This window comes from Vulpes vulpes, unplaced genomic scaffold, assembly GCF_048418805.1.
Source record: "Vulpes vulpes isolate BD-2025 unplaced genomic scaffold, VulVul3 u000000899, whole genome shotgun sequence".
Lineage (NCBI taxonomy): Eukaryota > Metazoa > Chordata > Mammalia > Carnivora > Canidae > Vulpes > Vulpes vulpes.
The window spans coordinates 526,228-541,405 of NW_027325780.1; the positions used below are offsets into that span (position 1 = coordinate 526,228).

Here is a 15,178-nt window from a genome sequence, read left to right on the forward strand (position 1 = left end):
CCTGAGGGTGATAAGCCGGCGCCAGCTCTCTCTTTTAGAGCGTTCACCCTACCCAGCCCTTCCAAGCGAGATTCAGAAAGGATGCGCTTTGGTGAGAACTTGGCTCAGTCTTCCCTGGGACCCAGAGATGGGGTAAGGAGGATGGAGCAAGGATGCCGCCTGACCTCGGCAGGGGATTTACTGAGGTCATCTGGTCCCAGAACTTGAGTACCTGGGCGAGGGAAGGGTGAGAGGAGGTGGGTGGCAAGAACCCAGGTTACTAGACTCGAGATGTTCCTGCCTTTCCGCTCTCTGCCAGGTGCGTTGCTCGTAGTCCCCGAGGAGGTCCCATGTTGGGGGCAGCCGTATTCTAAGACCTCGGAGGGGGGCAAAGTAAAAATTATTACCAAGATGGGCTCCAGAGAGCAATTTACATCCAGGCGGTGGTGGAAGAGCGGAAGGCGTTGCGCGGGAGTCTCGGGAGCCTCGTTTGTGCGCTAAGCCACTTAGAGGCGCTGGCTTGCCCCTCTAGTGCAGCAGCTGATGCTAATGACTTGAAGACTTTTAACAGCCTGGAAGTTGACTCCTTCAACAGGGGCCGCAACACATTTTCGCTGGGGAATCTCTGGGTTCTTTTTCGCCTTTCAACTCCTAAGGAAAGAAAGACCTTTAAGTGTGTAGCCGGCTCCACTCTCTTAGCCCCACCCACACCACCACTTCTTTGAAGAGGACAATCTTAGCTTCAGGATAAATCGTATTGTGTACCCGCTGAAGTGGACGGAGCAGAACCATGACTTAAGGAGGAGACAGTCTCGTTTTTATCCAGTGTTGAAATAAGGTGAGTGGTTTGGGGGTTGGCAAGGAGCGGCTTAGAAGGAAAAGTTGTGCACAGTGTTGGTTTGATCCCCTCGCAACTGTGAGACGCCCCGCCCTCCGGAACCCAGTGGGGCAGCGAGGGGCGCTCTTCCTCGCCGCGCCCGCAGTCCAAGGAGGCCAAGGAAGGATTTTGCTGAGCAGAAATAAAAATGTGGGAGTAATATCCCGCTACCTGAGTTCTCTTCTTGATTTCTCTCTCTTTCTCTGTTTCTCTCTCTTTATTTTCAGCCAGTCCTGGTTAGCTCCCACGTCCCCACGTATGTTTCAAGTTTTTCTGATCAGACGGACCTGCTGCCTCGGTGTAAACCGGGCTTCCGCAAAAGAAGGGTTGCAAAATCCCCATTTATTAGGGAAGAAGAGGGCAATTTTCTCTCCATTTCCAGGTTAGCTACTAACTTTTCAAAGCTTCTTAAACTGCAATTGTCTTTCATCTTAACCTATCATTTCTCTTTATACATATATGAACACTTTTATTTGCCAAAGGGCAATTCCGACCAAAGGTCAATGCTGAGGACTCTCACATGTCTGTATATAAGAATCTTGGAGTGTTTTAGCCACTACTTGTCTGATTATTGGATGCTTCATTCATACATCCGTGCTCTCTCTCTCTCACAAGAAAGTATTCCCACCCCCCATCACTTGTTTCAAGAAAGGGTGGGAGAATTAGAAACGTCAAAAGAATTGCCTCAAACATCTGAAAAATAACCCGCAGGGATGAAAAATAGTGGTCACTTAAGTGAATTCAGAGAAGGAAAGGAAAAAGAAGGGGCAGAAGAGGCACAGGTGTAAACAACAGCAAGTGAAGATAAAGAATTAGCCATAAGAGAGTTGAGGTCCCCTAGAAACTACAGCCCGATAGAGCAACAGTGTGTGTGCAGTGCCTATAACCTTAATTCCATTAAACTGCTGAACAGAGCAATCCTCTGTTCAACAGTTTAATGGAATTAGAGATTGTGATTTAGAGAATAGAAAGTTTGCCTTTCCCAAGAAAAGTTATCTGTCCATTTAAGCCACTTAAAAAAATACTCCTACATATCATAAATATAAAAGCATCCACTCCAGAGTGTGGGCATTTAGATAACCTTAAACTTTAAATGGGACACATTTTTCTTTCCCCTGGCCTTTCTTTTCTTAAATACACAGGACACTTACATTGTCTCCTTTGAGGTTCTGAAACATAGACTCCAGATTGTATAAAATTAAAAATGCTTCTGATACCTAAGTTGGGGGTGGAGGAGTTTGACCCTTCCAAATCCCAAGCAAGAAAATAGGTAAGATCCTATACATCAGTGAGGGGAGAGATATATTGAGAGTCTGGCCATCAGATATTTACTGTTTCTCTTTTCTGCCCCCTGATTAAGATTTCCCCTACTGATTTCAGGTAAAAACACCAAATAAAAGAATTTCTAACATTCTATGAATACAAACCAACTCTTTGTCTAATGTATTGAATGACTGCTATAACAAAAAACAAGTATGGGTAAGATTAAGCTTGACATTCCTACTTTTAGGGTTTTCCAGTATTTTAGGTGATGCACATTTCCCTGGTAATATAAATGATCTTAATGACTATTATTAATAGGATGTAAAGAAAATATACAAATTACTTTTATTTCTCTAGAAATTTATGGGCTAAAATGGTACATAAACTACTTTGAAATCACTCTGCATTATTCCTTACTGGAATTCACTGATACTAAATGAAGAATTGAGGCATTTTTATTCAGTTTCAAACAGTACTATAAAAATGCATCTCAGTCAATAGTTTTATCTGGTTCACATGGAACAATGGGTTTATATTTGGAGCTCTTTTCCCTGGGATTTTATTTCCAATTAAATGATTAGGGAGATAACAATGAAGAGTGGAGTATGTTCACCTTGCTCCACTTTAGCAAGGCTTCGCGCAGTTATGGTAAAAAAAAAAATCCACATGTAGACAACTGCGGTATTGTTTGGAAAGAGAAGGCTGGAGAGAGATTGATGAATGATTCCCAAGGTGGTGCCTTTTATGAACTAAGTGAGAGGGTGGAGAAAGGGTAAGAAAAGAAATCTGATTCTTAGTGAGTATTAGAATGGGAATGCCCTTTTCCTCCCAGGGTAGAGAAGTGAGGCCTAAATACCTCAATTTCTGTGATAGGATGCTGGTGAAATCTTGAAGAATAACTTATTTAGAAGAATCATTACCCTTTAAGAATGAAAATACATTGTTTTTCTTTCTCTCTTCCTTTCCAGGTCATGGTTCATCCCCCTCTCATCCTACTTCCAAAGCTCTACACCAGCAAAGCCTCAGCTGTCCAACTGAAAATGAAAGAAAGAAAGAAAGAAAGAAAGAAAGAAAGAAAGAAAGAAAGAAAAGCAACTCATGGTGAAAGAGAGAATGCACTGGAAGACAAGAGGATGGCCAATGAAACAGTGTGTGGAGGCTTTTTCCTAAGCTTATTAATGTCACATAGGGAGTCTCTGGATGGTGCCCTGAAGGTTGGGGGAGGTAAAGAATGGAACTTCACAGAGGGTTGTTGCATTGCACCTTGGAGAAGTGAAACTTTCTTAGAGAATAAGAAACTTTCTAAGGGATAATTTGGAGACAATAAGGGACAGCCTTGCTGAGCTGGATAAAAGTTTACAGGGAAGGGAGCATGGCAATCTCAGTTTGGGTCTATTCCTTGCCTAAGTATTACAGTTGGTTCATCCAGTGATAAATAAGTGAATGTTTCTTTGGGTTGGTCCTGGGATAGCCAGACTCTCAAAGGATGGATAATTTTGGAGTCTGGGAAAAGGGACCCCAGTCTCCCAAGTTCAGGGACCATTACTCCTGATTCACATTGTTCTTGCTTCAGCTTTTCCTGTTTCTCAATAAATGCTAGCAGTTTTTAATGCTGCTGCTGTACTACAATGATTGCTTTTATGATTATAACCTACCTTTCTCAAGTTTATAACTTTCTCAATGAGGAATCTCAAGTTCCACTCACCCTTCTTTTGGGAGTTTAGCTGTGAGCTGGATCATCTTTGAAGACTGTGTAGTTCATTTCCTCTCCTGGATGGGAGCTATAGTTAACTGACTTAATGGCTTTTGAGTATGACTTCCGGCAGGCCTAGCAAACTGAGGTGATACTGAAGACAACTACCACAAATCTGATCAATGTCTCATTGTCACCTATTTAAGTGTGACCTGTGAACCACAGATCCACTATCCAGCATCCTGACCCCTTAGATTCTCCCAGCTTTTATGCTACTCTCTATACAATATCTAGAGAGCTGGCAGGGAATATCCTGGTTTTGTCAGATCTGTAGGTTAGAATGTTCTTCCCAGACTCAGACACCACAGCTCCTGAATAAGTCTCAGCCAGAGGAGTAGGGTGGACAGAAGGAAATGTAAGGGCCACAGTCAGCCACCCAGAGCTTCCTCACCCTCTGAGTCAGGCTTTCAGGGCAACTAGGGACCAAGGGCTATCCCCAGTTTCAAATAGGAGAGAGCATTAGATTTTAAGAAGACTGTCTCTAGGCCTTAGGAATGTCACCAAGTTGAGAGGTTCTACATCAAATTTCTTTACACAGCCAGGAGAAGGGACATCATCCAAACAGTACTTGAGTTCTACCTCTTTTTCTCTCCATTTTAGGCTGTGTATAATTCCTGTGTTAAAAAGATAGGTGCTGATTGACATACACTGGATTCATAATAGGAAGACTACCTAGCATCTGATCCCAGCTAGTTCACTCTGAGGTATGGACTTTGCTTTTAAATTGGGCTGCTGGAGGATGAGCAGCATAGAGCATTCCTCTCCTGGGGAGGGAGTCTAGGGAGAGTGCACACATGCCCAGGACTTTCTAGCTTGGAATTTGTCCATGGCATACTTTCCTGAAGGCTGAAGAGAGAGACAGATATCTGATTTTCCCTGAGGAAAAGAGAGGCAGAAAAGAAAAAAAAATGAAAAGGATTTGAGAGAATAGATATCAATCAGTAACCAACCACAGCACCAGTGATTCATATTGCTTTGTTAGAGACTTGAAAATATAGTTTGATTTCTTCACAAACTATGCTCTCATACCTAACCTACTCCCCTGATCATATCACATATTGGACTTTTTGATTGCAAACCATCTTTAATGATTTCAATTCAAGTGAACTGCAAGTGTCTCATGATTTAATCCAGGCATATTAATCTAGCATTCATGAGGGAATGTCTCCCCAAGCATCATATGGAAAGCCTATAACTTTTAGTGGATTTTCATAAGCACTTATAAGCTACCCATGTAAGTCTTTCTTCAATTCTAACTGAAAAAGTGGTCTCTCAGAGAATTCACAGATCAACTTGTTACAAACAATAGTAACTGCATGACTACTATAAACAATACTACTGTATATACATTATAAAATGTCAGAAATGCCCTTTCACAAAGATGGTGCAGAAGGTGAAGGAAACCCCTGCCCTCCCAAAGCCGGAGCCAAAGCAAAGGTAAGAAAGCTAAGAAAGCGGTGCTGAAAGGCGTGCACAGTCACACAAAAAAAGAAGATCCACACGTCACCTACATTCCAATGATCCAAGACTCTTCGTCTCTCCGAAGGCAGCCCAAATATCCTTGAAAGAGATCCCCCCCCCCCCAGAAACAAGCTGCATCACTATGCCATCATCAAGTTCCCCCTAACTACTGAGTCAGCCATGAAGAAAATACACACTTGTGACAACAACACACTTGTGTTCATTGTGGATGTCAAGGGCAATAAGCACCCGATCAAACAGGCTGTGAAGGTCAACACCTTGATCAGGCCTGATGGAGAGAAGAAAGCATATGTTCCACTGGCTCCTGACTATGATGCTTTGGATGTTGCCAACAAAATTGGGATCATCTAAACTGAGTCCAGCCGGCTATAAATCTAAATATAAATTTTTCACCATAAAAAAAAGTCAGAAATAACAGGCAAGAGGATTGAAAGTTACATTTGTTCTCTTGAACTCGCTGACTGGAAAGCCAGTTCCCAGATTGATTCAATAGTCTTCTGGTAATTTAATATAAAGGTAACCAAGATATAATTTATAATCTCTTCTAAAGTTCTGAGGAAAATTCAAATTTTAAAAAATAAATAATATCCAGAAATATCAAATAAATTATTCACAAAATTCCAAGAAAAATAAACATACTGAATATAGAGACCCGGATGTTGAGATTTCCTGAAGACCTAGAATTCAGTTTAGGTCTGAACAATTTTTAAACCTAACCAGGTATGGTCCTTTAATGTGTGTGTGTGTGTGTGTGTGTGTGTGTGTGCATGTGCGTGTTTAAGCAGGTTGGGAGTGAATAATGTTCAGGTAGCACTTTAAAAAAACTTTCAAGACTGTCATTTTTCTTGGCTCCATGTTTATAGAGTAGTCAGTGCTCCTTGTTGCATGTTTTCATGTAGGATGATTTTGAGAAAATAGTTTGTGTGAAGTCCTATAGAAGAGTAATTGTTCCTAGAGGAGCAAAACTGAATAGCATTCTAAAGAATATATTTCCCACATGATTTGAGTATCTACTACCTTGTATGTGTGATCAGATGCCTCAGACTGTTAATCTAAATTTTAGACTCAGTTTACCTGAGGCCCCTAGGAAGTTAATGTTTCTAGATAAGTGGGACTCATCTGAATATGTGAAAATATCTTGGGAAAAGTCAATGTACTGAGAGTATGGCTGGTTCCATTCTTATATATGCTACAAGCAATTTCTAATGTCTGGAGTCCCTGGTGTTGATGTTTCAGTAAAGAGTTCAGTGACAAAGAGTGCAGACAAGGCCAAATAACAGTGATGGGCTTCAATGTGGGTATGTGAGCTAATGAGGTCTCCCTGGGAGAGACTAAGGAGGTTTCCTCTGGGTATCACAGTATCACCAGGGGCAGATACAGCTCCCACTACGTTTGGGATGAGTCACCAAAGTGTAGAGACCCAACACTAGACAGGACCTGGGCAGAACAAGACTAGCCAACTTCAGAGAGGTTGCCTCTTTTAGAAGCAGCCAAAGCAAACCTTAAACCTGGGGGGGCGGGGGGGGGGGGGAGAAGAGGCCACGAGGTGTGCTCCCCATACTCCTCGGACTAAGCAGAGAGGAAGTGCCACGTTTCCCACGTTCTGCAGCCTCCTGCCGCCTCCCAGAATTATTACCAACTTCTGTCTCCTGCTGAGTGCTGAGCGCCACTTTCCTGAGGGCTGGGCTTCAGGGAGCAGCGATGCTTTGGTTGATTGCTTGATTGATTTTTTACCACCACCACCACCACCACCTCCATCAGCACGACCACCCTCCTCCTCCCCAGCCCCTTCACAGGTCCTCTTGCAGTAAGTCCACACCACCCCCTTCCCAGAGGTGTGGGCCTATGTTCTCATCTTTTACGTGCTGGACTGCAAGTCACCTCTCCCAGGCTTGGTTTTTCTCCTCAGCAAACTAAGGCTGGAAAGAGCTGCCTTCCGGGTCGCAGCGAGGACTGAAAACGAGGGTGAACGCGTTTAGGAAAGCCAGTTCCTGAGCAGATGGTAAGGGATTGCTTCCAAGAGCTGGGGTTAGTATTATTTCAGCCTTGTGCGTCCCAGAGAGGTCTTAATGCCTTTATGAGGGAACCTCCTTCTGACTCAGATGTCTGGAGAACTGACCCTACAAGTCAGGTTCACCCCAATTCAACCCGGGGAACTAAACTCCCTGGGTTTGAATCCTGGCCCCTGACGCCCGGGCAGGTAGTTTAACCGGTCCGTGCTTCAGGCCTTCATCCCAGAACCGAGGAGCAGGAGTGGTAAAGGAAATTCTCTTCATAGAGTCGTCGTGCGGCGTGAGGTGGTATCTAGCATGTGCAGAGAACAATGCCTGGCACCTAGTAAATACGGATCCCTACCGTTGTTGGCACTGCCTTCGCTTCTCCTTTTTAGAAAATCTGGGAATTGTATTGTGCCCTCGCTTTCGAAGCCACTCAGTGAAGGCTAAAGGATTTCTCAAAGTTTCTAGGGAAACCAGAAGGTACTGGACGACAAGGAAAGCAGGAAGAACGTGTTCAGATGTTCAGGGATCCCTTCTACTGCCAAAGGGAGCAGAATGCTCCCAGCACAGGCGGCAATCCCTACTCCTTCCTCCCCTCTTCATTTCGGGAGAGGCCGCAGTTTTGTGCCAGGAGGCCGATTAGACTTCTATTCCTCATCTCCCAGAGTCCTTCCCTTAGAATTGACAGCGGCGCCACGTCAGGAACGCCCGGAAGTCAGGGCAGTGCCACCGCGCACGCGGGGCACGGAGGTGAAGGCGGCGGCCAGAGAAACCCGGGGAACCAGGCCGCCGCCCTGACGGGGCTCAGGACCTCCGAGCGCCCCGCCCCTCCTCTACCTCGCAGGGGGCGGCTCCGCAGCGGGCGGCCGGGGGCGGAGGGGGCAGCGCAGGCCCTCGCCTACACAGGCAGTCCCAGCGCCGAGTGAGGCGGGCAGCGGCGCCCAGGCTTCGAGCAGCGAGCAGCGCAGCGCACGTTCTCACGTCGCCTACCTTTGGCCCCGCCCCCGACGCCCGCACGCGGGCTGCGCGCGGAGCATTGTGGGCCGCACGGCCGACGGAGCCCCGTCGGAGGCCCGGGCTGACGCGCGGAGCTTCCTTCCGCGCCCCCACGCGGTTTCCCGGTTTCCGCAGCCCGGAGCGGGCGTGTTACGTTTGCCCACGCCTAGGGCCTCAAGCTTTGCGAATCTCCCGCCAGACAGGTGCTCCGTAGCAGAGGTCAGTTGGGGGGCGGGGGAGGCGGTCCTTATTGCTCTTCCTTGTGAAGGATTCGAGAGGCGGTGGTTGAGAGCCCCGAATTCGGGATCCTGAATACGTAATGTTCGAACGCCCAGATGTGCAGTCGGCTGGCTGTGTGTCTTTGGGCAAATCACCGGCCTCTCTGAACTCTAGTTTCCTCATTTGTAAGACGGCAGAGGAAACATTTATCTCAGTGACCCCGTGGCTACGGGTATTGTAAGAACGACCCTGGGTTCAGATTCCAGCTGGCCTACTTGCTTGGGTGAGCTAGCCTCTCTGTGCTTCGGTTTCCTGTGAAGTAAGGGGATCGGCGAACTAGGGAATAACGTTTAACTCAAAGGGTCATAATTATATGCAGTAAGCCTGGAAGAGCTTTCGGTCTAACACACTATAGGAGCCCAAACAGTTAATTATTTAAGGCATCTCAATGTCTGCCACTTTGAAACCTAGGTAAATGTCAGTTCTAAGTCTAGGTTTTCCTGCTCCACTTTTTCTCCTCTTGAAAGAGAAACAATGCACAAAGGTGTGTGTGGCTACGTGGGGTGACAGTGCCTGCAGAATTGGAAAGAACTAGCTTGTGGCAGAAAGTTAGAGGACACTTCTGGATGCTGCATGTCTTTCCTTCTAGTCTTTCCGCTTCAGTTTCTAGGGACAAGGTAAAGGAAAAAGAATAGGAAAGGCAGGAAAAAGGAGTATACAGCATGAAAGATTCTGAACAAAAGTTTCTTGACTAGAAAATGTCATTCCAAATATTAAGGAGACAGGGAGTCTGTCTGAAGTGGAATGGGAGAACCAGGATTGGAACTGGCTTCCATGTCTCTGTGCCTGGCTGCCAGTAGGCATGTTGGGAGCATTTCTGTGTCTTTAGTTATGGCCCCTAGGAGGGGAAGCTGTAAAGGGGGAGATGGAAGAGAGGGTGGCACTGCTCTAGGGGACAGGTTTTGGGAATAGAAGGGGCAAGGGGGTGCAGACTTCTGCATATGCAGGAGGGATGCATTCCTGCAACAGATATAGGGCGTATCTGACTCTTGAGAAGTAAAACTCCGGTGAAGGTAAGAAAAAAGATGTAAGGGTCAATTATCTTGGGGTGAATTAAACCTTCAGTGCAGTGTTGGGAGTCTGTATAATCTTCTAAGCTTGAAAATTCTATTAGGAGTCCAAAAACTGACATTCACAGACATACCCTAATCATCTTTGCAGCTCAGACTCTTTCAGAGTAGAGGAGCATACCTACATCACCATATGCCTCATCAGGGCCCCACTTCTTCAATACCAGTGACCTTCTCTGATTTTTCGCATGGGAGCACTTACATTCCTTTTTGTTCTCTATAGATAATAGGATAATGGAGGATGATGTTTTACCCAGGAACTAACAGGACATCCGGGAAAACTGGCCCCAGACAACGTTCAAGACTATACCCTTCTATTTTACCCCCCCCCCCCCCCACACACACACAGGGCAGAGAATGCTCATGCAGCAATGGTCACCCAAGTTATGCCATAAACTTCTAGCTCTTAGTCTGCTCTCCCCTCAGACTCTGACTAAAAAAGTGCTATTAGTAGAAAAGAGAATAAAATAAAACCAATTCTTCAGTAGTACCACCTCCCCCCCACCCCTCACCACCAGCAAAAGAGACAACTGGTGAGAAGGAGCCACAACTTGGAAAAGATTTATTTTTCCTGGCCATAAATCTCACCCCCTTGTTCCTCTGCCCAGCGAAGCATGATAAAGTCCTTTTCCATAAAGTATTCAGTATTAGAGCCACAAAGCTCCCCCAATCAGTAGCCATCTGCTTCTACCATAACTGCTGCTCCCGAAGCAGGGAGAGCAGCAGCAGAGAAAGGGCACCACTGTGAGGCTGCTGGACAAATGAGGAGACTGAATAGCTTTGGTTTTCCTTGTGTATCTGTATCTATAGAGACAGGAGAAGAAAGGCCGCATTATATTGATACAACAATTGTAAAACAAAACACGGAAGAGGCATCTAAAGGGCAGTATCGCATGCATCAGGGGTCCCCAGATAAAAGGGGAGCTAACAGATTTATAGAAACCTTTAATTGGTTTTCAATTGAAAGCTAAAGAGGCTGGGGCGAAGCTGTGAAGAGTGGCAAAGTGCCCTACTTCAGCTGTCTGGGAAGCGTGATCGATTTCATGGAGGGAGAAAAGAATACTAAACCGTCCTGCGCCTCTGCCAGAGCAGGGAGGGACTCTGTGTTACAAGCATTTCTCTTTGGCCAGGGAGTTATGATGTGATCATAATAATAGAATCTCTAAATCTTTTTCTTTCTCTCTCCCCCTCCCTATCTTCTTCCCTTCCTCTCACTCTCCCTCAGACGAGTAGGCAAGTGGAGAGGGAAGGAAAGGATCCGAAAGTAAATCTAACGTATCAATCTCGGGAAGAAATAGACCCCAGCCTAAAAACACCCAGCTTTAAATCTGTTCATCTGCCAGGAGAGAGGCCTCTTTGACAGAAATAGGAGTCCTACTCTCACCCCACCCAAATCCTTTCCTCTCTCTTGCTCTCTCTCTTTTGGTTTTTTTTTTTTTTTTTCCCTGCACAAACAGAAAAGCTAAAAATCACGGGAGACTCTCCACTTAGTACGGTGAGAAGTCTTTGCTTGTACCCACTGGGGTTATTTCAGAGCAGACGCTCCACTCAGCCGACACCCAGCGCCTTTTCTCAACCCTTCCCTGCCCAGCTGGAGGCAGCCCCCACCAGGCTCCGTTGGCAGTACTCACCCATACAACCCCATCCGTCTGTCTGCATCTCCATCCCTGAGGCTAATTTATTGGCCCGACCCTTCACCATCTTTTTCGATTTCCTAATTAATCACAGATAAAAGGCAATGGTGCAAATTATGATTATGAAGGACTGGAAGATAGGTTTGAACAAAATGGGAGAAGGGAAATATGATTAATTGAATATGATGGTGAAATCTCAAGTGTGAGGAACAGGCCTGGGGAGGGGGAGTGTCAAACCCTGACCTCTGCGTAGCCCCTCTGCCAGCCCTAGCGCCTTCATAAGGAGGCAGCCGCCAGATTAGGTGACTTGGGTTGCAAGCCTGTGGAAGAAAGAGAACTGGGTTTCCTCTCCCAGCCTCCTTAGGTGCCTGCCTTCACCGGCCCTCACCCACCTCCTCCTCCTGCTGCTGCACCCTGGAGAATTTCAGGACCCCTGACCGGTGATTCCGCTCCCCAGTCGGTGCGCCTTTTGGCTGAAGCGCACCACAGTATTGCATTAATGCCCCTCAAGTTTCTCACAGTTTTCTTATCTTTGAGCATTCCTCTAGTGAGACCAACTCTTCGTGAAATTTCAGGAAAACAAGTCTAGTAGGTCAGAGATTGTATTTGTTCGTGGAAGGGATTAATAAAACCCCTTTCTGATGCTGCTTTCCAGAATTACATTCGGGATTAAAAAGCAGACCCGGCACGGGCACACATTTTGCATTCACTGGTGGTTGTGATTAATGTTTCCGAGGGGATTTGTGCTGGGAGCTTAGGGAACGCGCTCTGGGGCGTCTAATGCCCAAGGACCGCAGGGCAGGGGCGTGCAGAGGGTCTGTGGGCACGCGCCAGAACGCGGGGGATTAGAGTACCTCAGATGCGCGCCGACGCCGGGCGCCTGGCCTTTTCGTGCTCCCCCCCCCCCCCCCCCCCCCCCCGCAAAACTGCTTTGGAGGAGAAAGTGAGAACCTCCCGGGAGAGGGAGATAGGCTTTCGGTGTTTAGGGATATGTGTAAAGGGAAGATGCCCTCGAGTGGCCTGACTTTTGGGCGGATGAAAGGAGCCCAGTACCAAGCGTCTGCATTTCACACATGCGTCCTCCAAGAGGATTGAATTCCGAACTGCTTGCGGGGGGAAGCGCTGCCCCGAACGCGTCCCTCACCGCACGTGCCTGTACGAGAAAGACCAGAACCCCGCGGGCCGCCGAGCCGCCCGTCTCAGGGCTGCCTACGCGGGCACTCAGAGAAGCGTCTGTGGAGAGGAGCCGGAGCTTAGGCGTGAGGTGTGAGATGCATGCCCCTTCCCGTCACGCCCCAGTGGGCGGACAGACCCTTCCCGAGCCAGGGAAGGGGCGGGGGAAGGCGTGGAAAGTTCCAGAGTGTTAGGAGGGACACGGAGAGTAGGAAGGCAAGCAAGAAAAAAGAGAAGCAAATAGGAAAGGAGAGGAGGGTAGGAAGAGGCGAGCCTGGGGAAGCGGGTCACAGCTGGTGCGCATTACCGCTCTCCGGCAGAAGGGGGCACCCTTCCGGCCGAGACCGCCTCTCACTGGGCTGCGGCCGGCTCCTGGGCAGAGCCCGCCTCACAGCCCCGGCTCAGGGGCGCTGGGCGCCCCCTCCTGGCGGCTGCGCGGCCGCTCCCCGCCGGCCTGCGGTGCTCGGGTCCAGCCACTGCTCGGCCTGCGGCGCGGGGCCCCGGGAGGTGGTGCGGAAGGGAGGTCGGCGGACAGGGGGGTGGAGGGCGCTGTGAGAGTGGTCAGGCTCCGCCTTCGTTCCCGCACCCTCCGCCTCGGCTTCCTCACCTGGGCCTGCGGGGCTCGGTCCCCGCGCGCACGGCTCCGGCGCCCCCCGGCTGCGCGCGGCCGCCCCGACCCGAGCCTGCGGGGGCGCCTGCGGAGGAGCCTGCCCTGGTCGCAGAGCGCTCGGTCCCAGTCGCGGCCGCAGCAGCTGGGAGGGAGGGAGAGACCGCCGGCTGCTTCTGGGCGGCGTCTGGGGGCCCCGAGCCCGACGCGAGGAGCAGCCATCTGGAGCCTCGGCGGCGGGCGGGGTGAGGCTCGGCCCAAAGCGGCGAAGGACGGGGTCTGCGGCGCGGGAGCGGCCTGAGAGCTGGAGGGCGCGTGGCAGAGGGAGAGGGGTTGGGCTCTCGGGGAGGAGTAGCAGAGGCCTGCCCCGGTCAAGCCCGCACAGTTTCGGGGGCAGTTCCGATTGGCAGGCTAGTGAAAGAGCAGGGGACCTACTCCGCAACTCCCTCATTTCCCCTGGGATGGGAGCGTGGCGAGCCGGGCAGAGTGAGGATGGGGGGGGGGGGGGGGGAGCCAAACACTCCGAGGGCACGCCCGCTTTCCGTTAGAAGTGGTTTTCTCATTTCCCTTTCCTCCCACTTTGTACGTTTCACTTCAGGAAACGTTCCTCCCCAGCGGCATGGAGTTTTGGACACCTACACACTAAGACAACTACTGAGCCAGAGCGTGGGACAGGCACTGACAGGGTATCACTCTTGGGGATAAACACACTCTAGCTTCCAGTGGACAGTGGGAGAGGAAGAGGATGGAGTGAAGAAAGCTCTTGCACCTTTAGGGTAGGGAAGGAGAGAACGGGGTGGGGGGGTGGTAGGAAGTGTGGTTTCTTCCCACCCCTCCTTTCATTTCAGATCCTCCTGCCAGTGTTTTTATATCTTGAGCTTAAAAAAAAAAATCCCTTTCCCTGAGTTCGAATGGAAGAGTGGACCAAACTCAAGGAAGGAAAAAGATGTGGTGAATATGGAAGAGAGCCAAGGGATCTGTTCAGGGAGCTCAAGCTCTCTAGAGATGCCCTCAGCCGTAGGTTTTAGCCCACTGTAAGGGAAGCTGATTGGGTGTATGGGCGGTGGCGGGAGATCTGAATTAAAAAAAAAAAAAAAGACCCACTTCCACCCCAAGGCATTAAAACATATTCCCCTCCCCCAGCTGCCTGGTGTCCGGCAGAATGGCATTATGTAAAAGATCTGGCATGTCACCCAGTGGCACATCTGGTAGGTGTAGATGGCATTCATTAGCACAGGGCTCCTACTCTGCAGCATGCCAAAGCCCTGACAGAGATACCCGCTGCCAATCATTCATTTGCTGCCAGCGGCCGGGCGGGATGGCTCCCTTCCACCCTGGCACCAGGACTGCGGGGAAACAATGTGTTGCGATATGAAGAGATGAAAGCAGAGCTGAGGATGCAAGGCACCCAACAGATGTATCCCATGAGGAGATAACGGTGCAAAGAGTCATTTAGCAAGAAAGCATATGCAGGATATCAGGAGGGAGGCTTGGGCAGGGGTCTGCCTGCCTAGGTCTGAGCTGAGACAGGGGCAGGGAACCCCCTTGGAAACCCCAAAGTTCAAGTTTGTTCTCTAAATACAAACACCAGTCTCCCCAACTCTAACTGTAAGACCTCCTCCACATCCTGTGTGTACCTCTGTTTATATAACCAGCTCCAAAAAGATGAACTGTGGTCCTCCTCAAGTCTTTATTACCAATTTAAGAGAACTTTTAAAACTGCTGATTTTAATGTTGCACCATTCTCTTTGCCTTGTAATTTGAGAAGGAAAGGAAACTGTCAAGCTGTCTCCTGAATTCTAAAATGATAAAGTGTGTTGGGACTAAAGTGTTTCATACAAAAGCAGCATGGTTGGAGAAAAAAAAAAAAAAAAAGCTAAAGGTCTTGATTCCTAGCCTTTCAAAAGGGATAAAGATGAACAAAAGAAAGCAAAGAGGATTATTAAAACGGCAAAAGATGGATAAACATAAAATCTAGGATAAAGCTTGCCTCTGAGGTTGTCCTTTTCCTTAGGCTGCGTGGCGATTACCTAGCTGGTTAGTGCATTGTTTTTCATTATATCATGCA

The 15,178-nt window shown here is 48.4% G+C and overlaps 1 protein-coding gene and 2 long non-coding RNA genes across 4 annotated transcripts in view; 2 read left to right on the forward strand and 1 right to left on the reverse strand.

Annotated features, from left to right (window-relative positions):
- Positions 1-330: 330 nt before the first annotated feature.
- LOC112919624 (uncharacterized) lies at positions 331-13,593 on the reverse strand. Of its 2 annotated transcripts, XR_003234931.2 has the most exons (3): positions 13,111-13,593; positions 11,328-11,410; positions 10,242-10,500 (listed from the first exon to the last, which is right to left on the reverse strand). XR_003234931.2 is itself a non-coding variant. In XM_072745514.1 (2 exons), the coding sequence occupies exons 1-2, from the start codon at positions 13,559-13,561 to the stop codon at positions 410-412; spliced, it is 672 nt and encodes a 223-aa protein (XP_072601615.1). In that variant the 5' UTR covers positions 13,562-13,593; the 3' UTR covers positions 331-409. The 2 variants fall into 2 exon arrangements, 1 of the variants encoding a protein (XP_072601615.1); XM_072745514.1 differs by lacking the exons at positions 10,242-10,500; positions 11,328-11,410 and adding an exon at positions 331-630.
- LOC140597314 (uncharacterized) lies at positions 624-3,748 on the forward strand. The gene is made up of 3 exons (XR_011999187.1): positions 624-817; positions 1,084-1,238; positions 3,088-3,748. It is a non-coding gene; the product is annotated as an uncharacterized lncRNA (long non-coding RNA).
- Positions 8,392-15,178, forward strand: part of LOC140597315 (uncharacterized) — a 41,733-nt gene continuing 34,946 nt past the window's right edge. The window contains exon 1 of the long non-coding RNA XR_011999188.1: positions 8,392-8,566. This is a non-coding gene — a long non-coding RNA (uncharacterized lncRNA). The remainder of the gene's footprint in view (positions 8,567-15,178) is intronic.

Excerpts from the sequence above, each read along its gene's own strand:
- LOC112919624 (XM_072745514.1), bottom strand. The coding sequence starts at position 13,561 with ATGAGGGAGTTGCGGAGTAGGTCCCCTGCTCTTTCACTAGCCTGCCAA. Across the intron at positions 631-13,110 it reads ACCGAGCCCCGCAGGCCCAG|GAGTTGAAAGGCGAAAAAGA; the intron begins GTGAGGAAGCCG and ends TTCTTTCCTTAG.